Consider the following 23,533-nt stretch of genomic DNA (forward strand, 5'->3'; position numbering starts at 1 on the left):
GTAAACTCCCTTGCTATCTCAGTAGTCGAATGGACTAATTCCCCATTTTTATTTCTAATCTTGTCTATAAAATTTATTGCCTTTTTTTTTTTTTTTTTAAGGATCCTTGCCAGGTTTTTCCCGATCTTATTGCCCTCCACATATTTCTCTCTTGCCACTCTATTAAATTCCTGCCTGGTTTCTTGTTCTAATAGGTCTTTTAATTCCTCTTTTTTCCTTTCTAATAGGGGGATTGATTCTCCTTCAAGTATTGTTATTTTCTTTTTTTGTTTTTGTTCTAGTTCGTAAACCTCTCTCATCAGCCTGTCTTTATTTTCCGTTCTTTCTTTTTTCCTTTGTGCTCCTTTTGAGATTAGAATACCGTGCATGTATGATTTTTGTGCTTCCCATATGATGTTTTTGGGGGTTTCTTCAATATCATTGTATTGGAAATAAAATTCCAGCTCTCTCTCTATTTCCCCGCTCCATTTTTTATCTCTAATCAGTTCCTTGTTGATTTTCCAATTGGTCCTTTTAGAGATATCTTTACCCATTTTTATTTTTACTGTAATGGGGGAGTGATCTGACCAGGTCCTAATCCCAACCCTCGCTTCTGATACTTTTTCGATCCATCGATGTTCTATCAAGAAATGATCGATTCTTGAGTATGTCTTATGTATATTTGAATAATAAGTATAGTCTCTTTCTTTTGGATGGAGTATTCTCCATATATTTGCCAATTGACTTTGATATAAGTTTTTCTTGAGCTCTTAATCTGGTGTTTCGAAAACCTATGATATCGCGATGTATTATCCATTTTTGGATCAAAGCTCAGGTTGATGTCCCCGGCCATGACCACCCCTCCTTTTTTGGTTTGTTAATTTCCCCAGGATCTTCCTTAAGAAAGCTACTTGTCCTTCATTAGGGCTATAAATGTTTACTAATGTAATCTCTTCTTCATTTAGCTTCCCTTTCAAAAAAAGGAATCTCCCCTCCGGGTCTGCCAGCCTGTCTTCTAACACAAATCTGATCCCTCTGGCCAGACCAATAGCCACTCCACTTGATTTTTTTTTTTAAATGAGTCTGCATAGAACCAAATGGGGTGGTTATGGGAGCATAGTCAGATTTTTGAAGCATGCGTGATATGGGTCTCCTGTAGGAATATTACACCCGCGTTTAAGTATTTAATTTCCCCCAGGATTTTTTGTCTCTTTACAGGTGAATTCAATCCTCGTACATTATATGACATGGAGTTCACTACACTCATCTTTTTATTTTAATTTTCCTAGGCTTATGTCTCCGGGAGTATGATACCTCACTAGGGGACAAGGGTTTTTGATTTTGTAAGCGGGATACTGTTCCATTATCTTTTTCCTACTTCTTCCTTCCCTCCCTTCCCCAACCCCACCTCCCTCCTCCCCCCTCCTCTCCCCCCCTCCCGCCTACCCCCTGCCATCCCTCGTGTTCTTGGGCACCTAGCTCTCTCATGCCCCTTAGCTAGGCTAGTCGATTTTCCTCCTCTCCATTTCATTTGACATTCTCCCTGGGTTGGGCTCTGCCTTTGCTCGCCCTTCTCTCCCTTCCTCCCTAAACTTGGGATGATGGTTAGTGCAAGCTATTGCCTCCATGGGGCTGTCCTCTTGGATCTCTTCCTAAATTCCCTTTTTACCTCCTCCCCTCTCCATCTCGTCCCCTCCCCGTCCCCCCCCTCACTCAAGTCTTCCCCAGTCCGATCCCCAGTCCTTATTTGTCTTCCTTTGTTTTTTTTTCTTCTTTGTTTTTTCTTGCCACTCGTTTTCTTCTTCTGATTCCTCCTCGGGGATCCCTTGATCTGTCCAGCCCGGGATTTCCATTGCTGGGATTTTTAAAGCTTCACAGAAAGTCGGGGTATCTTCTGGAAACCTCAGCAAGACCGTCTTTCCTTCTCTACGTACTCCCAGTCCTGGCGGATGGCTCCAGAAGTACTGTATATTTTGTTTCTTTAATACTTCCACAACTGGTTTTAAGATACGCTTTCTGTTGATTGTTTCCTGTGAAAAGTCCGGGAAGATTTCTATGTCTACTCCTTCGTATCTCATTATTGGTCTGTCTCTCATTTTTTCCCAGATTTGAGCTCTTACTTCATATTTGTGGAATCTTGCTATCACGTCTCTTGGTTTTTCTCTTGGTGCGTTCGGAGGTTTCCGTATTCTGTGAACTCTTTCGAATTCTATTTTATCTGTGATTTCTTTCCCTAATAGCGGGTTTAATACACTTTCTAGCATTTCTTCTAATTTTTCTTCTTTATCTTTTTCCGGTATTCCCCGAATCCGCAAGTTCTTCCTTCTGTTTCTATTCTCTTGGTCTTCCATCTTATACGCCAATCTCCTCTGTTCTAACTGCATTTTCTTCATTTGTTCTTTTAATTTTGTCAACTTTTTTCTGTGAGTATCTATCTTCGTTTCTGTTTCCTCTACTGTAATCAGAATGTGTCCTAAATCTCCATACAAAGCAGACATTTCGGTTTTAATTGATCTCTCTAAATTAGAGAGCATTTCCCTCATTTCTGATTTTGTAGGGGGTTTGTCCTTGATCCTTAGGTCCTCCTCTTTTCCTGATTCACTGTCTCCCCTTGTTTGTATACTTTCTCTAGATAAATCTAGGCTCTCCTCTCCCATTGCACCTGGTGTTTTTAGTTCTTTAGCCTTCTTATTTCCTTCACTATTTTGTTTTGGTCTTACAACTGGTTGAGTTTCCGATATTCCATTTTGCCCTTTGCCTTCCTGGGTCATGTATTATTTAATAGTTCCAGGGCTGGCTGTAATTTTTGCGGGTTTCCCCGTTACCTCCTTTGTCTGTTTATTCTTCATTTTAGACATAATAATTCCTTTTATATATAGCTTGTATTTATATCCTGTACTCTTGCTTTCTCTCTCAGCACTAGCTTGACCCGATTGGGTCTGATGGATTAATTCCCTCGATTTCTCTCCAATGAAGTTAAGCTTATTAGCCCTGGCTACTCACTAGGATTTTTCCGGGGCAGGAGTAGGGCAAAGTTTTGTAACGTATACTCTTTTTATTTCTTTTTACCCTACAGAGAGTATAGTCGCCTCCTCCTTTAAGGTGGACGATAACAAAATCACAAAGGGAGGGAAATAATAAGACCAATAGCTTTTGGAGCTACTATCTAGAGAAATGTATGTTAATTGTCCTGCCCTTTTTTTTTTTTTTTTCAAACAGAAAGTGTAATGATGTTGTTGACTTCCCTTTATATATTATAACAGCATGTGTAAACAAATAACACCATACAGTCTTTACACCCAGCCTGTAGTGGATCCAAATCCTATATTACATAGGGGGGGTATGCAAAGTATGTGTGAAGGAGGGCTTTTTGACAGGATAATCAGTCCGGAACTTCTCCATTGATTAAGTCCATCCACTCTGAAATAACCTTCCCAAGGATATTTATAACACACACCCCTTTGGACAGGGAAAAAAATCCAGACAGTTCCTTGCAAATTCACTCCAATAGCTTTCAGGTAACTCTCCCGGGAAAGTTTATAACAAACACCTCCTAAGAAGAGGGTCAACTTTTTTAGGGGGGATCCTGAAGGGTCTTATGTGTGGTTCCCTTATCTATTCAGGTAACTCAGTGGTTAGGGGTAGGCATAGGCATTTCTTATTTCCTCATTTCATCCTAGGACTCTTATATGGACTTTCCAAGGTGGTCTGTGTCACAGTCCGCAACGGGATTTTAGACCTGGATATAGCCCCTAGGCAAAACCACTTCTGTGATCCTCTCCCCACTGGGGAGCAATAGTTTGCCTTCTTAATGTTTAACTGGGACTAGGTAAGCCAAGAGTCATTCCATTTGATATATTACAGACTGTTAATGCCTCCCCTTCCGGAGCTGTCTAGACCTCCAAGCCCCAGAGCCTTTATCACCAAGTCCATAATAAACAATAGTTTCCCCAGTTGATAAGCTATGGCATTAGGATAAGCTGTGGTTTTAGGCGAAATTTGCAGTTTTTACACAGTGAGGAAGAACATAAAGACTTGACATAGTTGGGGGGACTTTCACCCTCTCACCCGTCCTTTGCGATTTGGTCCCGGAACATCTCACAGTCAGTGGACCATCTACCGATGCTCTCCGGTGAAAGGCGGAGCCTCCGTTCTCCTCATCCGTGCCGGGCTAACACCGAGCCGGCCACTGCCTCCCCGGGTTCTCCGTCCGTGCCTGGCTATCAGCGATCCGGGACTCTGTAAGCTCAGCAGCTGCAGCGTGTCACCTATGCCCTCCCGAGGTCTGACTGAAGCGGGTGAGGAGGGAGGGTACGGTCTCCGGCTAGCGGCTCATGGGGCTGGAGGATCGAGAATCTCCATAGGCAAACATTTCCCTGGGTGACATACCGCAGTGCTTTAGCAAACACTTGAGACTGGCGCCATTAGCAGGCTCCTCCCCTTCCTGGAGGACGTGTGCACTTCTACTGCAGTATATTGTAGGGCATCAGTGCAATTTTACTGCAGTATATCGTAGTGTAGTTTGCTGCAGTATATTGAAGTGACATTTCTGTCTGGCAGTCCTCAAGTAAAAGCGCACCAATCACCACTTTCCATTGATTAAAGTGCACACAGTTGGAAAGAGCACACAAAAGGGATGCAATTCTTTTTCTCCTCACTTCTCACTATTCAGGTCTCCACCTGCTATATCTCATGACCTCTCAGCAGCCTCCACAGCACGTCGCCAGCAGCAAACCCCCAGCTGTAGAGTATAGCAGGCAAATCTCTCTGCCAATCTGCTGCAGCGGAAAAAAAAATACAGTCCCTGCCACCCATATGCCCAGCATCTAAATTCCAGCTTGTCCAAGCTGCTGGCTTTACAACTCCTGCCTTTATGTCTGATGGATTCTGCACACTTCCGTGAATTTGGAGAATGTGCCGTACCACAATGGCAGGTTCCCAGTTTTCACGCAAGGTCATTCCAGCTCTGTACCTTCACGTGGAAGGAAATTTTGTGGCATCGTTGGGCAAGGCAGTCAGCCTTAATGTCCACCTTACTGCTGACTCGTGGTCCAGCAAGCTTGGTCAGGGACGATATATTTTGTTCACAGCACACTGGGTAACCCTGCTTGCAACTAGTTTAGGGCTCAGTGCTGGAGCTTGTTTTGCCGCCACGTCTCCATACAGCTGGTGGTGATGATGAAAGATTTGTCAGCTCTACCCCCTCCTCCTCCTTCTCCATGCCCTCCTCTGCTGCATTTTCCTATGAACCACAAGTACCTAAGTGTTAAAGGGGCTATTCAACAAGTCAGGCTAAAAGATCCTATGCAGTGCTTCAGCTGGTCTTTCTAGGGGACAGGAGCTACACTGGAGCAGGGATTCTTTCAGCTCTGCAGGGGCAGGCCCAGAGGTGGTTCATGCCACACCAGATTGAGCTAGGAATGGTGGTGTGCAATAATGGCACTAACCTCCTGTCCGCCCTTCGACAGGGAAACTTGACACCTGCCATGCCTAGGACATGTCCTCAATTTGGTGGTGCAGTGTTTCTTTAACAGATACTAAAGGTTGCAAAATCTTCTGAAGTAGGTCAGAAGAGTCTGTAGTCATTTTAGGCGGTCATACACAGCCAGTGTTCAGTTGACTTAAAGTCAGGGGGAATTCCACCTGTTGGTAAACCACCTGATTTGTGACATGCCTACCCAGTGGAACTCAACTTTGGCAGTTCTGCAGCAGCTGCACATGCAGCAAAGGGCCATCATTGAAAACCTGTGTGAGTATGACACAACGACAAGCTTAGAGCGGCTCGGCTTTTTTTCCTCATGCCAATGGCTGCTGAAAAAGGATGCATGCACTATACTGTCACCATTTGAGGAGACAACAAGAATGGTGAGCTGTGGCAATGCATGTATCAGTGACACAATCCCTGTTGTGTTCCTATAGGAGCAGACTCTGCATGGCATTATAGACAGGGCACTCATGGCAGAGCAGCGGGAGGAAGAGGAGAACTTCCTTTTCTCTCAAGGCCTGCTTTATGCAGACACCATTCTTGCGATGCCACAGAACACACAAAAGACGAGGAAGGAGGTTATTGGCAGTTTTGGAGGCATTAAAGCAGAAGAAGAAATATGTCAAGCATTAAGAGATGGTTTTCTTTCCCCAGAACCCTTGGAAGTAGTACATGGGTGAGAGGAGGCAGTTTCAGATACTGTAATCCTCAGTGACCATGAGGATTCTGCTTCTTATGCCTCCGCAAACTTGCAGTACATGGGCTCCCTTATTCCTCAAAGCCTGTGAAAGGACCCAAGAATTCGTGACATCAAGGAGAAGGATCTATATTGGTTGCCAACCCTCCTTGACAACCGTTACAAGTGGAATATCTTCAGGACACCTTAAAGAGGAGTTTATGTAATGCCTTTCCAGACTCTAGTAGGTTACAGTCTCATGGAAAAGCTAGTTGTGAGGTTTCTGTTGGTCAAATGAGGAGCGGTGGAAAAGAGGGCCGACTCAGTGATACATTTCAATATTTTTTAAGTCCTCCGTGTCCAGGGCTGTCAGCTTCCACATCCCATCTGCAGCATCTGCATCATATGGTGGGATATTATCTAGGGGAGCAAAAACAGACATGGAGAGCTATCCACTGGGTTACTGGATCATGAGAATAGACCACTGGCCAGAGCTTGCCCAGTATGCAACTGAGCTGCTGGGCTACCCTGCTTTCAGCATGCTTTCCTAACGGGCATTCAGTGCTGCCAAGGGTTTTGTGACAGATAAAAGAGCACGTCTGTCCACAGGCTCCATTGATCGGCTGACATTTAGCAAATAAATAATTCCTGGATTAGAGCAGCTATCAAGCCCCTGATGCTGATGTCGCCGATTAGGTGTTTTTAGGGCATGGAATCTTTGCAAGACTGTCTAGGTTGCCTAGCTTTGTGGGTGTTGATTTTATCTGGAAGAAATATTTGCTATAGGTTTCATGGGCACAATTATTACCCAAGGACCAATTTTTCCACACCTGTTGGACAGGTGCATATAATTTAAAATTTTTACAGCAACGCTGATGCTTGCTTTCATCAAGAGTTCCTCTAAAGGTTTACAGTGTGAAGGCACCTCCAACACCCAAACCCTTTTTTTCAGCACCTGTTACTTCTATCCAAAGTCTGTGAAACAGACACCAGAATTTATCCAAAAAATCTCTTATCTTGTTCCAAGTGCACTAAATTGTGGCCTCATCATACAGACTGGCTACCCAAGCTGTTGTTTATAAAATAATAAAAGCTTGCAGGGAGATTTTTTTTTTTTTCTTTATAAATGTAATTTTTGCTGCAGCAGGTTCTATACACGGTACAGATGCGCAAGTTTACAGGCAGACTAAGGGGACTCCCCGGGCACTATATTTAAAGTTTTTTTTTTTAATTTTTATTATTTCACTTTAAGCATCATTAAATCAATTCTCCTTTCAAAATGCACTTTTTAAAAAACTTTCTTTTGCATTGATACATGTCCCCAAGGGCAGTACCCGGACCCCTATACCCTTTGTATGCCCAATAACTTGCACGTAAGCCTTTAAAATGGGCACTTTTGATTTTTCCAGTTTAGGTCCTATATATTTTAATGGGGTTTGTTGTTGGGCTCTGAACTTTTGTCATGTTGGAAAGTTTTGGCGCGAACCGAACCAGGAGGGGGGGGAGGGGGGTTGTTCAGCCTATCTTCATTTACAGGACACCAGCACTTGGTATCCTGACAAACAGCATTGCTCTGTAAACCTATGGCATGGCTCTGTTAGAGCATCAGAGAAGTTTCAGTTACATCCAATCACTTGTGTGAAAAAGATAGGATTGTGCATTTTGGACCAATCGTAGATCACTCATGATGATGAATGGGAGTAACTGGTTTAAAGAACTGGAGGCCAGACACATGTAAAAGTCAGAACCAGAAAGGGGAGATACTAAGAAGTGTTTGCCTCCTAGGATTTGTGATATGGGATATATTGTTGGATGGTTGAAATATATTTGGTTTTTGCTGCATGACAAACTGGTTCTTACTATATTGATGGAATGCATTCCATTTTGTTGGCTTTATCATGCAGAACACCAACAGCACCGCACCAAAGAACAGATCCTTTGTTAGAAGTATGTCTTATGCTATCTACAGGGCTTCTATTTTATTGTACAACCACCTTTGGGGCAAAGTTGAGGCCCATTTTTGCAATTAACCCAATCACTTATTTGGCTCTCTTCACTCTTACAGTTTGTTGCATTCTTCATTGATTGGGCTTGTAAATCCAAAAGAATGAGCAGCTTTAGCAATGAAGACTTTGACATTAGCTTCCTTGAGGAAGGATTCACTGCCCGGGACATCCTGGAGCAGAAAATAAATGAAGTTTCCTTGTCTGTAAGTATCTCAAGCAATGTCATATACTGTAGAAGCTTGTTTGCAGATGTAATGGCTGTTGAAATATCTAATCTTAGTAAATCACTTTTATTTTTCCAGGATGAGAAGGATGCCTTTTATGTAGCTGATCTTGGTGACATTTTAAAGAAACATATCCGGTGGCTTAAAGCACTTCCACGCGTAACTCCATTTTATGCTGTTAAATGTAACAATGGCAAAGCCATTGTGAAGACTCTTTCCACTTTGGGGGCAGGATTTGATTGTGCCAGTAAGGTGTGTAAAAGAACAGGAGCCAAGAGAAAAATCTATCTATTCTTTTTATAAATGCCATATGTATTATAATGTTTCTATTTCTCCTCAGGCTGAAATTCAGCTTGTCCAGAGCATTGGTGTGAAACCAGAGAGAATCATTTATGCAAACCCATATAAACAAATTTCAGAGATAAAATATGCAGCAAGCTGTGGTGTTGAGAAGATGACATTTGATAGTGAGGGGGAACTAATGAAAGTGGCCAAGAATCACCCCAATGCCAAGTAAGAAATAAATTATATAAATGCTTAAAAAAAAAAACATTCTGCATATACCTGTATGATGTAGAACAAATAAATGGCAGCTTAATCTGTTCAAAAATTTGTCTTTAGCATATGAAAAATATAGAACCCCTGCCAATACTTAGCATATGAAAATATGAACTAACATCTTACCCCCCCCCCAGCGCCCTTATCGCCCACCTAGTCGGAGTAGTTGTTTAGGGGTATGAAATCCCCCACTCTTTCTCCCCCTAGGGATTCCAGGATCGATCATAATGCTTAGATTGGCCAATGCCGGCAGGTTAATGCTTTACCCAATTGGAGTCACTCTGGTCTGTCAAAAAAGCCCTACAGAAAGAAGGGGAAGAAGAGGGGGGATTTCAAATCCTCGGACCGCTACACCAGCTGTGTGGGCACTGACAGCCAATCACTCACAAAGGTGTGTGAAGAGGGAATGAGGGGGTGTGGAGGGTGTAGGATATTCACCTTTTTTTTTTTGGTGAAAAAGTGAACTTACACTTTAACTCCTGTCCTGAAGCCCATCAGGAAGTGAGAGGATATCTGAGGTAAATACCTGGGGTAAATACCCCCAAATAGCTGGAGAAATACTACTAAATACCTGAAGAATTTATGTTGTACCAAAATCAGTCAATTTTGCTTTATTCAAATCAAAATCCTAAGGGTAGGAAGTCTAACAGTTTTTCTGATCTTTTATGTCATATAATGGAAGAACCCAAGTTCTCTGCCTTTGTTTTTTTTTCAGACTTGTGCTGCGTATAGCCACAGATGATTCCAAGGCTGTACCTAAGCAAAGTGTGAAGTTTGGTGCCACTCTTAAAACAAGCAGGTTGCTTCTCGAACGTGCTAAAGAACTAAACATTGATATTATTGGTGTAAGGTATGGATATTTTCCAAAATACCTCTTTATTTAAACTACACACAGATAAAAACTTAAAAAGCTGTCAATATAAAATGGTAAGGTCTGAATAATACTTGAGGACATTTTATGGAGAAGGAATACTGTATGTATCTGTCCATGGTGTAATAGTTTTAAACTCTAGAGTGATGGTTCGTAGTTACATACATGTACTCTGGATCAACACAATCATTTTACTGCATAGCTAATAGACTTTTTACAAAAAAATTAGGCAGTTTTGACTAATCATTGTTTAAGATGTTGTTCAGATGGGTCTGGAGTATTATGAGTTCAATGTCTTATGATATCTCTATTTAGCTTCCATGTTGGCAGTGAGTTCACAGACCAGAAACCATTTGTACAAGCTATATCTGATGCTCGCTGTGTCTTTGATATGGGAGCTGAACTTGGCTTCAACATGCACTTTCTTGACATTGGTGGCGGCTTACCCGGATCAAAGAATTTCAAACTGAACTTTGAAGAGGTAACAATAATCTTCATTATTATTATTAACAGCTAAATAGCTAAATATATGTTTAGAACTTAGAAACTTCTAACAGTTTACAGGCATAGACATGCGCAGGGGGTGTGCCTGGACACACCCTAATCACCGGGGTCTCTGGGAACATGCGGGAAAGAGCGTCAGCTTTCCCATTTTTGGATCCTGGGCGATATGTAAGGTGGAAGTTGAACCTGGAGAAGAATAAGGCCCATCGGGCTTGCCGTGGTCTGAGTCGCTTGGCGGTCCTGAGGTACTCTAGGTTCTTGTGATCTGTAAAGATCATAATGGGGTGTGTAGCGCCTTCCAGTAAGTATCGCCATTCCTCCAGTGCCGACTTGATGGCTAGTAGCTCCCGGTCACCCACATCATAATTCTTCTCTGGTGGAGTCATCTTCCTGGAGAAGAAAGCGACGGGGTGAAGCAGGGCCTTGGGCCCCTGGCGTTGAGACAGAATGGCTCCTGTGGCAACTTCAGAGGTATCTACCTCAAGAACAAAGGGCAAAGCTGGATCTGGGTGTTGCAGTACTGGAGCAGATGTAAAAAGGATCTTAAGCTGATCAAAGGCTAACTGAGCTTCCTGAGACCATTGGAACCGGACCTGCTGGCGGGTTAACTGGGTAATGGGAGAAATGATTGTAGAAAAGTTCTTGATAAAGCGTCTGTAAAAGTTAGCAAACCCGACAAACCTCTGGATGCCTTTCTTGTCAGTAGGAGCTGGCCAATTGATAATAGCAGCCACCTTCTGTGGGTCCATGGAGATCCCTTCTGTGGAGATGATCAGTCCCAGAAACTGAATGGACAGTTTTTCAAACTCGCACTTCTCTGCCTTTGCATACAGTCCATGTAGTCTTAATGTGGCCAAGACCTTTTTTACATGCACCCGATGAAGATCCAGGGAGGCAGAGAACATGAGAATATCATCTAGATACACTATTACAAAGTGATCTAGGAACTCTCGAAAAATGTCATTTACTAAGTGTTGGAAGGTGGCTGGAGCATTACATAGTCCAAAGGGCATGACTAGATATTCAAAGTGCCCGAAGCGGGTCCTGAAAGCTGTCTTCCGCTCGTCTCCCTCGCAAATGCGGACCAAGTTGTAAGCACCGCGTAAATCTAGCTTGGTAAAGATTCGGGCAGAACGGAATCTTTGGAAGAGTTCAGGGACAAGAGGGAGTGGGTAACGATTTTTAATTGTAATTTTATTAAGTTCCCGATAATCCACACAAGGTCTCAGTGAGTGGTCTTTTTTCTGGACGAAGAAGATGCCGGCGCCAGCCGGAGAGGAGGAGGGGCGAATGAATCCTTTCTCGAGATTTTCATTGATATAAAGGCGTAGAGCCTTCAATTCAACTTCAGAGAGAGGGAAGATTCGCCCAAACGGAATCTCCGCACCTGGAAGTAGCTCAATAGGGCAATCATAAGGCCGATGAGGTGGTAAGGCATGAGCCTTTTTCTTGTCAAAAACATCCAGGTAGGAATGATAGGCTGGCGGTACTACTTGGCTAGTACTGGTGATGGGTTGAACAGACAGACAAACTGGAGGCTTGCTGATTTCGGGGACAAAGCAGTGCTGCTGGCAGTATTCGGAGTTGAAGGAGATTTTCCCCGATGGCCAATCAATTTGAGGATTGTGCGCCCGGAGCCAAGGAATTCCGAGAATAATAGGGAACATATGGGGAACACAAAACGTCAAAGCAGAGAAATTCCTTATGACCAGAGTTTGTCCAGGTTAGGATGGGGATAGTCTCCTGTGTCACGGGTCCGGATCTGGGAATAGTCCCATCAGCTAGATGGACTTCAAGTCTCTGCTTCTTATTCCTAAGCGATATTTGTAATCTCTTTGCCAAGGTGATGTCCATGAAGCAGCTGCATGCTCCGGAGTCAAGGATTGCCTGGAGCGGGATCTCCCCTTCCGCCACCTGCAATGAGATGGGTAAGACAAGGTGAGCAGGAGGGGATCCAGAGACTTGGAAGTAGACAGGACATGGAGGAAGGCACTTACTAGGTCTTACGGGACAGTTGCTTAGGAAATGTCCAGAACCTCCGCAGTAGAGGCAGAGATTGGCCTGTCGTCGCCGTAATTTCTCAGCAGAGGATAGGGTACCCCGTACTAGTCCAATCTGCATCGGTTCTCCTTCAGCAGCAGGAGCAGGTGGAGATTTAAGCACAGGTGCGGGTGAGGGTGGAACCCTGGGGAGCATCCAGGAAGGCCGGTATGTACCAGTCTTTTCAGACCTTCGCTCCCGCAGGCGGCGATCTAGCTGAATGGCCAGCTTAATAAGATCCTCCAGGGTGGCCGGGGCATCAACTCTGGCTAATTCGTCCTTAAGGACTTCAGATAGACCAAGCCTATACTGGTATTTGAGGGCTGCCTCATTCCAGCCGGTATCTGCCGACCACTTGCGGAAGTCCACAGTAGTAGTAGTCCTCCACTGGGCGTCGCCCCTGTTGGAGGCTATGAAGGGCAGTTTCTGCAGTCGTCACATGTTGAGGGTCATCATATAATTGTGCCATGGCATCCAGGAACGTGGAGACTGAGTTGAGCACCAGGCTTTTCTGCTCTAATAAATGGTGAGCCCAAAACTGGGGGTCTTCTGAGAGTAGAGATATGATAAACCCCACCTTCACGGACTCCAGGGAGAAAGTCCTGGGCTGGAGGGCAAAATATAACTGGCAGGCGTTCTGGAATGCCCTAAACTTCCGTCGACCCCCCGAGAAGCGTTCGGGGACTGGAACTCTGGGTTCTGGAACTGGCATGACCACCGAGGAGGCCAATGCGGGGTGTTCTTGGGCTGAAGCAGCTGAAGCAGAGGGTGCAGCAGGTGGATTCTGGACGCTTTGTGTAGCGGATACTGCAAGGTTCTGTAGGCGACCCTCTAATTGAAAGTATCCGTCTTGCAGATTCTTCACTGCTTGGGTAAGGCCGGCGACCTGCTGGCACAGAGCCTCTAGCGGGGAAGCACCTCTTTCAGCCTCAGACATAGTGGCTGGATTATGCTGTCACGAACCTGGTTGGAGGCTGAGGTGACGAGAGGGCTCCCCTTGCGGCTGAGTGCAGAGCACCCCTGGAGATGGTGACAGAGGGTGCTGTGCCCAAAGGTGCACGGGTTGCCTGCAGGTGTAGCTGTGTCAGGACTCGGATCCGCAGTAGGAAAGACAGTCACTTGGATCACTGGAAGTGCAGGCAGGTTAGTGCAAATCAAGGTCAGAAGCCAGGCCGAGGGTCAAACACGGGTAGTCAATCAGGAGCAGGCAGGGAGAAGTCCGTAAGGCAAACCGGGTTCAGAGCAGGAGAAAGCCAGAGCAGGTCAAGGATAGCCGGGTCGGTAACAGGTAGTCAATCAAGCAGGAGTTTCAAGGCACAAGGCAAACAGGTACTAGCTGAAGATAATCCAGCAATGAATGGCAGCCAGTGCTGAGTTTATATAGGAAGTGGGTGTTGATAATTGGCCCTAATTAGGACGTCCCACATGGCTGTTTTCAAATTAGCATATATGTCATTTCCTGACAGTCCTGCGCGGCCATTTTGGAAATTGGAAACTTTGCCATTCTTTATCAAGTTCTTCCCTGACACAGGGTCTCTAAAAATCCCAAGGCTAGAGTTTCTCCTCCTCTCTGCTATCTCCTCAGCCAATGGAAAAGTGTCAGTAACAGGTGTGACCAGAAACATGTGGACTGCCACAGAAAATACCTGGCACAAGTACAGTGTGAAATAATATAATTTATTTAAAAGATAAGTGAATAATATGGATGTAAACGCACCTCCAACAAAATGTGTAAAAGAAACCAGATAACCAAACAAATAGTGACACACGATGAACAACTGTCTAAACTAAGTATATACAGCAAGTCAGGGTCATACATAGGAGATCAAGCAGAGGGAGCTGGGAGCAAGACAGGACAGGGAAAGGGTAACAAGAGACAGAGAGAACAGGGGGGAAGGGATCAGGCTGCAGAGCAAGGGTCCGGGTCCAGGAACAGGATCACAGGATCGTAGGACAGGGGCACATGGAGACCAAAACACCAAGGCAAACAAAGTGGGACAGGCAGGACTTAAATATACTTCTTGCAATTAGCATCAGGGGATGACCAGTGATATAAGCTTCTGGCTGCTGGAAGACCCCCGCTGGTGGATGCTGGAACTGCAGCCTATGGATCTGGGAGCCACAGTGCCACCAGCAGGTGAGCCCTGTCCTGACAGTACCCCCCTCTAAGGAGCGGCCTCAGGATCATCAGGCACTGGATCATCAGGCTGGGCAGCAGGCACCGGATCATCAAACATTGGATCATTAGGCTGGGAAGCAGGCACTGGATCATCAGGCTGGGCATCATGGACCTTTCCTGACAGTACCCCCCTCTAAGGATTGGCCTCGGGATCATCAGGCACTGGATCATCAGGCTGGGCAGCAGACACCGGATCATCAAACATTGGATCATTAGGCTGGGCAGCAGGCACTGGATCATCAGGCTGGGCATCATGGACCGGATCATTAGGCTGGGCAGCAGGGATCAAATCATCAGGCTGGGCAGCAGGCACCGGATCATCAGGCTGGGCAGCAGGCACCGGATCATCAGGCTGAGCAGCAGGGATTGGATCATCAGGCTGGGCAGCAGGGATTGGATCATCAGGATGGGCAGCAGGCACTGGATCATCAGGCACTGGATCATTAGGCTGGGCAGCAGGCACCAGATCATCAGGCTGGGCAGCAGGCAACAGATCATGAGGCTGAGCAGCAGGCACCAGACAACCAGGCTGGGCAACAGGCACTGACCCATCAGGCTGGGAAGCAGGCACCGGACCATCAGGCTGGATAGCAGGCACTGGACCATCAGACTGGGCAGCAGGCAGTGGCACAACAGGCTGGGCAGCAGGCAGAGGTACATCAGACTGGGCAGCAGGCAGAGGCACATCAGACTGGGTAGCGGGCAGAGGCACATCAGGCTGAGCAGCAGGCAGAGGCACATCAGGCTGGGCAGTAGGCAGCGGGCAGAGGCATGTCAGGCTGGGCAGCAGGCAGTGGCACATTATGCTGATCAGCAGGCAGAGGCACATCAGGCTGGGCAGAAGGCAGGACTGAGGAAACATCAGGAGTGCACTAGCCCAAGCTTGAGGTAGTGTAAGGCTGGATCGCAATGACTGGCATTGTGGAAGCCGACTGGAGTAGATCATATGGCGTGGAAGCCAACTGGAGCAGATTGTCTGGGGTGGAAGCCGACTGGATCAGATTGTCTGGAATGAAAGCTGTAATTGTAACAGAGCAAGGGTCATACACAGGAGATTAAGCAAAGGGAGCTGGGAGCAAGACAGGACAGGGAAAGGGTAACAGGAGACAGAGAGAACAGGTGGGAAGGAATCAGGCTGCAGGGCAGGGGACCGGGTCCAGGAACAGGAAACAGGATCACAGGACAGGGGGCACATGGAGACCTAAACACCAATACAACCATAGCAGGACAGACACAATGTAAATATACTTCCTGCAACGAGCATCAGGTGATGACTAATGATATAAGCTTCTGGCTGCTGGGAGACACCCACTGGTGGATGGTGGAACTACAGCCTATGGATCTGGAAGCCACAGAGCCACCAGCAGGTGAGCCCTTTCCTGACAGAAAGGCACTGTATCCGCCCCAGCACACCTTATATGACTTTACAACAGAAGGTCCTGGCAGCTGGAGTGGGCAGGAGAGGTAGGAGTAAACACACCCTGAAGTGTGGGAGGGGCTTTAGCCTACCAGGAGAAGGTAAGTTGGGCTAAGCACATGTTGTTAGTGGTAGGAGAAGAAAAGCAGCGCCACCTCAGTGTAGATTAAAAGGTTATTTATTACATAAAAACAACGTAGTAACTCACACAGAGGAAATCGTTGATCAGCAAATGGTAATAGTTCTTCTGCAACACTGCAGGGATGTTCGGGAAGTACACTGTGGCGGCCGTGGTCCTGGCTGTGCCGGTGGAGTCCGACACTTCCTGTGGTTCTGGCAGCGTTCAGTATCCAGGCTTACATCCAATAGTGGCAGGGGGGTGCTCGCGTTCGGAGCATGCGTGCTCCTTCCTCAGGCGATGCATCGTTGAGTTACTACGTTGTTTTTATGTAATAAATAACCTTTTAATCTACACTGAGGTGGCGCTGCTTTTCTTCTCCTACCCCTTTTTGTCTGTTGCAGAGTCCCTCTAGCTCTGTATGAAGCCTGCAGCCACTTCCACCATCCATCTCCACTAACCCCAGGGATTGAACTATCCTGCATACCTCCTAAAAAGAAAACTACAGCCACAGTTGAAACTTTTTTCATAAGATCGAATGTACTTGACTCTTTCACTGGCGCAGGTCGAACGTTGTGTATATGTACCTGACATGTTGTTAGTGGGTTACCTTACTGGGGGATGTCCAGTGCCCTCAATGCACAAAGGAAGGGAGAGAAACAGTGCTCCCTCTAGCAGTTTTAAAAGATGTTAGATCGATTTTTGTTTCTGAAGGCAACTGCACTGACTGCTTTTTTTGGAGTAAGGACATTATAGTCTGAGAATCCCCACAAACTCTGCTAACTGTCCCTGCTCATTACCTGCTTACTAGCACACAGGCACAGCCTCTTCCACTTCTGCATGACCACCTCATGTGTCTGTGAGCTGCTGGGACACTATAAGTCCCAGCATGCCAGGGGTTGGGCAGCAGCAGCAATGTGCTAGATCAGACTGACTTTTCCTTGAAAAGTGCTGGTGTGTGTATGTATATATATATATATATATATATATATATATATATATATATATACAGTATCTCACAAAAGTGAGTACACCCCTCACATTTTTGTGCTGCCGACACTGGGGAGCTACAGTTCATTGAGAGAACCATGAATGCCAACATGTACTGTGACATACTTAAGCAGAGCATGATCCCCTCCCTTCAGAGACTGGGCCGCAGGGCAGTATTCCAACATGATAACGACCCAAACACACCTCCAAGATGACCACTGCCTTGCTAAAGTAGCTGGGGGTAAAGGTAATGGACTGGCCAAGCATGTCTCCAGACCAAACCCCTATTGAGCATCTGTGGGGCATCCTCAAACGGAAGGTGGAGGAGCGCAAGAACTCCGTGATGTCGTCATTGAGGAGTGGAAGAGGACTCCAGTGGCAACCCGTGAAGCTCTGGTGAACTCCATGCGCAAGAGGGTTAAGGCAGGGCTGGGAAATAATGGTGGCCACACAAAATATTGACACCCTGGGCCCAATTTGGATATTTTAACTTAGGGTTGTGCTCACTTTTGTTGCCAGCGGTTAAAGTTCAGGTGTGGTCCATTCAGTAAAATTTTCTTCCAGCAGAGGTCCAAATATCATGTTGGTACCCCTGGCGCATTTTCGTGTGTGCCAAACAGCATGTTGCTGCTGCACCATGAGGCTTGGTGCAGCGCAATTTTGGAAAAAAAAGGTCAAGGACTTCTTTCTCCGTTTTTCATGCGGGCAGTGCAGCCCATTAAAATGGGCTGACCTACATCTGCATCTAATGCATATACACAGATCTGAACCCATTCTTACATCAGCATCCTTAGTCCCCACTGCACATCGCAGTCCCCTCCCCCTTCCCCTCTTGATGAATGTCCTCAGTTCCCTCTTTACAGCATACCCCCTTATCCGCTTTCCCAGTAGTGTTCTCACACTTCCTTGACATCAACTCCCCCTCCCCCGACAGTACTGTCCTCTGCCCCTATTTACATAATCCCTGACATTACATTTCTTAGCCCCCCCCCCCACATCACTCCCTTCAATCCCCCAACTTGAATGTCCTAAGCCCCCCCACCCTTCCACATAACAGTCCTCAGCCTCTCAACTTTAATTTCCCCGGCTCCCCATATTACAGTCATCACCCCCCCCCCATATTACAGTCCCCCAAATTTAATGTCCTCAGCCCCCCTTACATTACAGTCCTCAGCCCCTCACTTTAATGTTCTCAGCCCCTACATTACAGTTCTCAGTCCCCCACTTTAATGCCCTCTGTCCCCCATTACAGTCTTTATTCCCCCCACTTTAATGTCTTCAACCCCCCACACTACAGTCCTCAGCCTCCTCCCCACTTTAATGTCCTCAGCCTCCCCCCACATTACAGTCCTCTGGGCCCCCTCTTTAATGTCCTCAGCCCTCCCCACATCACAGTCCTCAGCCCCACCACTTAAATGTCCTTAGCCCCCCCCACTGCCATATCACAGTCCTCATCCCTCCCTACATCAAAGTCCTCAGCCCCCCCCCCCCCACTTTCATGTCCTCAGGGCACCACATCACATTCCTCAGCTGCCCCACTTCAATGTCCTCACCCCCCCCCCCCACTTAAATGTCATTTGCCCCTATATTACAGTCCTCAGGTTCCTCCAAATTTAATGTCCTCAGCCCCCCCTCCCCACGTTAATATCCTCAGAGCCCCCATATTAAATTTCGCAAATCACCCGACCCCCACCCCACACACACACACACACATTTTACACATCACCTCTAAGCAGGGAAGTAGTAATTCGATAAAAGATCATCCAGCAAATGAGAGCATGACACACACACACACCTCAGCTCCTTTTCAGCCTTTGAAACTAGTGTCCTCACCCCTTTTAACTAGTGTCACCCCATCACTGTCTTACCTTACACAGAGATGGGCTCAGCATTAGTGATGTCGCGAACCTAAAATTCGCCGTTCGCGAACGGCGAACGCGAACATCGGCAAATGTTCGCGAACCGGCGAACCGGGCGAACCGCCATAGACTTCAATAGGCAGGCGAATTTTAAAACACACAGGGACTCTTTCTGGCCACAATAGTGATGGAAAAGTTGTTTCAAGGGGACTAACACCTGGACTGTGGCATGCCGGAGAGGGATCACGCAAAAAAAAGTTCTTAAAAATTATAATTTTTTGATAGAGAGCCAATTATTGGAAAAATTAAAAAAAAATAAAAATAAAAAATTTCTTTGGATTTAGCATCTGGGGGGTCTAAAAAGTGTACCTGTCAAGTTTCAGCTCTGTAGCATGTCCAGAACCCCTAAAAAACAGCATTTTTCTTATATTTTCAGGAATACGGCTTCTCTGCGGCTGGCTTTTTCTCTTGCAGGCATTTAGCGGGCATTTTTTTAGGCAGGCATGTCATTTTTTGTATTTAGTGTCTGGGGGGTCTAAAAAGTGTACCTGTCAAGTTTCAGCTCTGTAGCATGTCCAGAACCCCTAAAAAACAGCATTTTTCTTATATTTTCAGGAATACGGCTTCTCTGCGGCTGGCTTTTTCTCTTGCAGGCATTTAGCGGGCATTTTTTTAGGCAGGCATGTCATTTTTTGTATTTAGTGTCTGGAGGGTCTAAAAAGTGTACCTGTCAAGTTTCAGCTCTGTAGCATGTCCAGAACCCCTAAAAAACAGCATTTTTCTTATATTTTCAGGAATATGGCTTCTCTGCGGCTGGCTTTTCCTCTTGCAGGCATTTAGCGGGCATTTTTTTAGGCAGGCATGTCATTTTTTGTATTTAGTGTCTGGAGGGTCTAAAAAGTGTACCTGTCAAGTTTCAGCTCTGTAGCATGTCCAGAACCCCTAAAAAACAGCATTTTTCTTATATTTTCAGGAATATGGCTTCTCTGCGGCTGGCTTTTTCTCTTGCAGGCATTTAGCGGGCATTTTTTTAGGCAGGCATGTCATTTTTTGTATTTAGTGTCTGGAGGGTCTAAAAAGTGTACCTGTCAAGTTTCAGCTCTGTAGCATGTCCAGAACCCCTAAAAAACAGCATTTTTCTTATATTTTCAGGAATACGGCTTCTCTGCGGCTGGCTTTTGCTCTTGCAGGCATTTAGCAGGCATTTTTTTAGGCAGGCATGTCATTTTTTGTATTTAGTGTCTGGAGGGTCTAAAAAGTGTACCTGTCAAGTTTCAGCTCTGTAGCATGTCCAGAACCCCTAAAAAACAGCATTTTTCTTATATTTTCAGGAATACGGCTTCTCTGCGGCTGGCTTTTTCTCTTGCAGGCATTTAGCGGGCATTTTTTAAGGCAGGCATGTCATTTTTTGTATTTAGTGTCTGGGGGGTCTAAAAAGTGTACCTGTCAAGTTTCAGCTCTGTAGCATGTCCAGAACCCCTAAAAAACAGCATTTTTCTTATATTTTCAGGAATATGGCTTCTCTGCGGCTGGCTTTTTCTTTTTTTACTTTGCAAGCTGCTGTGCCACCTTATATATCAGTGGTGGGTGGGCAGTGGCACAGTACACTCTCTGTGGACCTGACAGCAGTCACTGGCACCCAGGCAACTGCAATTTAAAAAAAATATATATTTTTTTTTTACTTTGCAAGCTGCTGTGCCACCTTATATATCAGTGGTGGGTGGGCACACAGTGGCACTGCAGTGGGCAAAGTACACTCTGTGGACCTGACAGTCACTGGCAGCCCAGGCAACTGCAATAATAAAAAATATTTTTTTTTTTCAATTTACTGCAACAAGATGCTGTGCCACCGTATATATATCAGTGGTGGGCAGTGCACTGCAGTGGGTACAGTACACTCTGTGGACCTGACACAGCACTCACTGCAATTATGACAGAGGAAAAAAAAAATATTTTTTAAAATGAAAGGTACTGTGCCTGTGCCACCTGAAATGAGTGTGGTGTGCACACAGTACAGTCTGTGGTAGGTCTGTGGCCTCTCACACACAGCGGGCAGGCAACTGCAGTCACAGTGTACAATATATATATAGAAAAAACTCTATTACCTTACCAGCCCTTAAAAGGGCTTTTGGGGACGCTATATATATATATATATATATGTATATATATAAATAAAAAAAAAAACCTCAATTACCAGCCCTTAAAAGGGCTTTTGGGGACACTAGATATATATATATATATATATATATATATATATATATATATATATAAAAATTACACAAATACCAGCCCTTAGAAGGGCTTTTTGGGGTGCTGTCCTTACAGCAGTAGTGGACCAAGAACACTGCAAGACCAGGAACACTGACTAACTGTCCCTAGCTTAACAGCAGCAGCAGCAGCAGCAGCTCTCTCCCTACTCTCACTACACACACTGCTTCAGAATGATCTAAGATGGATGCTGCCCTGGCTTATTTATAGGAGGTGGGAGGGTGTGGGAGGGAGGTATGCTGATTGGCTGGAAATGTGCCTGCTGACTGTAAAGTTCAGGGTCAAAGTTTGCCTCAATGATGTCTTATGGGGGGCGGACCGAACATCGCATATGTTCGCCGGCAGCGGCGAACGCGAACATGCTAAGTTCGCCGGGAACTGTTCGCCGGCGAACAGTTCTATACATCTCTACTCAGCATGTCTGGATGGAGGGTAGGAGTTGCAAGATAGAGAATGGTTGTTAGGACTGCCCTTCATACTAGCAGCCAATCACCTGGTTGTTAACCTCAAGCAGTTCCTGCCCTTCATCTAGAACTGCCCTGCCTCGTGTTGTCATCTCTGTGAGGATTACAGAGCGACAGAAGTGGGTAGAAAAGGCTCCTAAATAGCGGTCCGAATGGAACAGTGACGCTGCCTGCAATTGGACCGCGGCCCACCATTTAGTGATGCCTGCCATATAGTAAGAAGAAAGTCAGACTAAAACCTGGACACATTACTCAAAATCTGGGCTGTCTGGGTGAATCTCAGACACGTGGCAACACTAAATCACTTACCCATTTCATAATACAGTGGGTCCCCATAGAGACCCCCATTAAATCAGAGTGTCTTTATATCAGCCCCCCCCCTTATGGGGGTTTCTAAGGGGGGTTGGGGGTGCTGATGTAAGGGCACTCAGATCTAATGGGGGCTCTCTAAGGGGGAGACGGGTGGTGCCTATATAAGGTGACTGTGATCTAACAGAGGGGGTCTCTAAAGGGGAGTGCTAATATAAAGGGGCTCTGATCTAATGGGGGGTCACCAACCATTAGATTAGCAGCCAGCATCCCACCTTAGAAACCCCTAATTACAGCTGCAAGAAAAAGTATGTGAACCCTTTGGAATCATATGGATTTCTGCACAGATTGGTCATAAAATGTGATCTGATCATCATCTAAGTCACAACAATAGACAATCACAGTCTGCTTAAACTAATAACACACAAAGAATGAAATATTGCCATGTTTTTATTGAACACACCATGTAAACATTCACAGTGCAGGTGGAAAAAGTATGTGAACCCTTGGATTTAATAACTGGTTGAACCTCCTTTGGCAGCAATAACTTCAACCAAACGTTTCCTGTAGTTGCAGATCAGACGTGCACAACAGTCAGGAGTAATTCTTGACCATTCCTCTTTACAGAACTGTTTCAGTTCAGCAATATTCTTAGGATGTCTGGTATGAATCACTTTCTTGAGGTCATGCCACAGCATCTCAATCTGGTTGAGGTCAGCACTCTGACTGGGCCATTTCAGAAGGTGTATTTTCTTCTGTTTAAGCCATTCTGTTGTTGATTTACTTCTATGCTTTGGGTCATTGTCCTGTTGCAACACCCATCTTCTGTTGAGCTTCAGCTGGTAGACAGATGGCCTTAAGTTCTCCTGCAAAATGTCTTGATAAACTTGGGAATTAATTTTTCCTTCGATGATAGCAATCCGTCCAGGCCCTGACGCAGCAAAGCAGCCCCAAACCATGATGCCCCCACCATACTTCACAGTTGGGATGAGGTTTTGATGTTGGTGTGCTGTGCCTCTTTTTTGCCACAAGGGATAGTGTTGTGTGTTTCTTCCAAAAAACTCAACTTTGGTTTCATCTGTCCACAGAATATTTTGCCAGTACTGCTGTGGAACATCCAGGTGCTCTTGTGAAAACTGTAAACGTGCAGCAATGTTTTGTTTGGACAGCAGTGGCTTCCTCTGTGGCATCCTCCTATGAAATCTATTCTTGTTCAGTGTTTTACGTATTGTAGATTCACTAACAGGGATGTTAGCATTTGCCAGTGATTTTTTTAAGTCTTTAGCTGACACTCTAGGATTCTTCTTCACCTCATTGAGCAGTCTGTGCTGTGCTCTTGCAGTCATCTTTACAGGACGGCCACTCCTAGGGAAAGTAGCAGCAGTTCTGAACTTTCTCCATTCATAGAAAATTTGTCTTACCGTGGACTGATGAACAGCAAGGCTTTTGGAGATACTTTTATAACCCTTTCCAGCTTTATGCAAGTCAACAATTCTTAATTGTAGGTCTTCTGAGAGCTCTTTTGTGCGAGGCATCATTCACATCAGGCAATGCTTCTTGTGAAAAGCAAACTCAGAACTGGTATG

At 45.5% G+C, this 23,533-nt stretch overlaps 2 protein-coding genes across 3 annotated transcripts in view; both read left to right on the forward strand.

Annotated features, from left to right (window-relative positions):
• The window catches only part of LOC309550410 (uncharacterized protein), a 141,354-nt gene that overhangs the window by 113,824 nt on the left and 3,997 nt on the right, over positions 1-23,533 (forward strand). The window contains exons 11-15 of the mRNA XM_082250794.1: positions 8,153-8,349; positions 8,449-8,622; positions 8,711-8,883; positions 9,644-9,778; positions 10,115-10,280. Coding sequence (XP_082106920.1) covers positions 8,153-8,349; positions 8,449-8,622; positions 8,711-8,883; positions 9,644-9,778; positions 10,115-10,280 — 845 coding nt within the window. The remainder of the gene's footprint in view (positions 1-8,152; positions 8,350-8,448; positions 8,623-8,710; positions 8,884-9,643; positions 9,779-10,114; positions 10,281-23,533) is intronic.
• The window catches only part of LOC309549135 (ornithine decarboxylase 1-like), a 131,425-nt gene that overhangs the window by 103,934 nt on the left and 3,958 nt on the right, over positions 1-23,533 (forward strand). The gene's annotated exons all lie outside the window — the stretch shown is intronic.

The sequence above is a fragment of the Pelophylax lessonae genome, assembly GCF_965119305.1.
Source record: "Pelophylax lessonae genome assembly, chromosome: 3".
Lineage (NCBI taxonomy): Eukaryota > Metazoa > Chordata > Amphibia > Anura > Ranidae > Pelophylax > Pelophylax lessonae.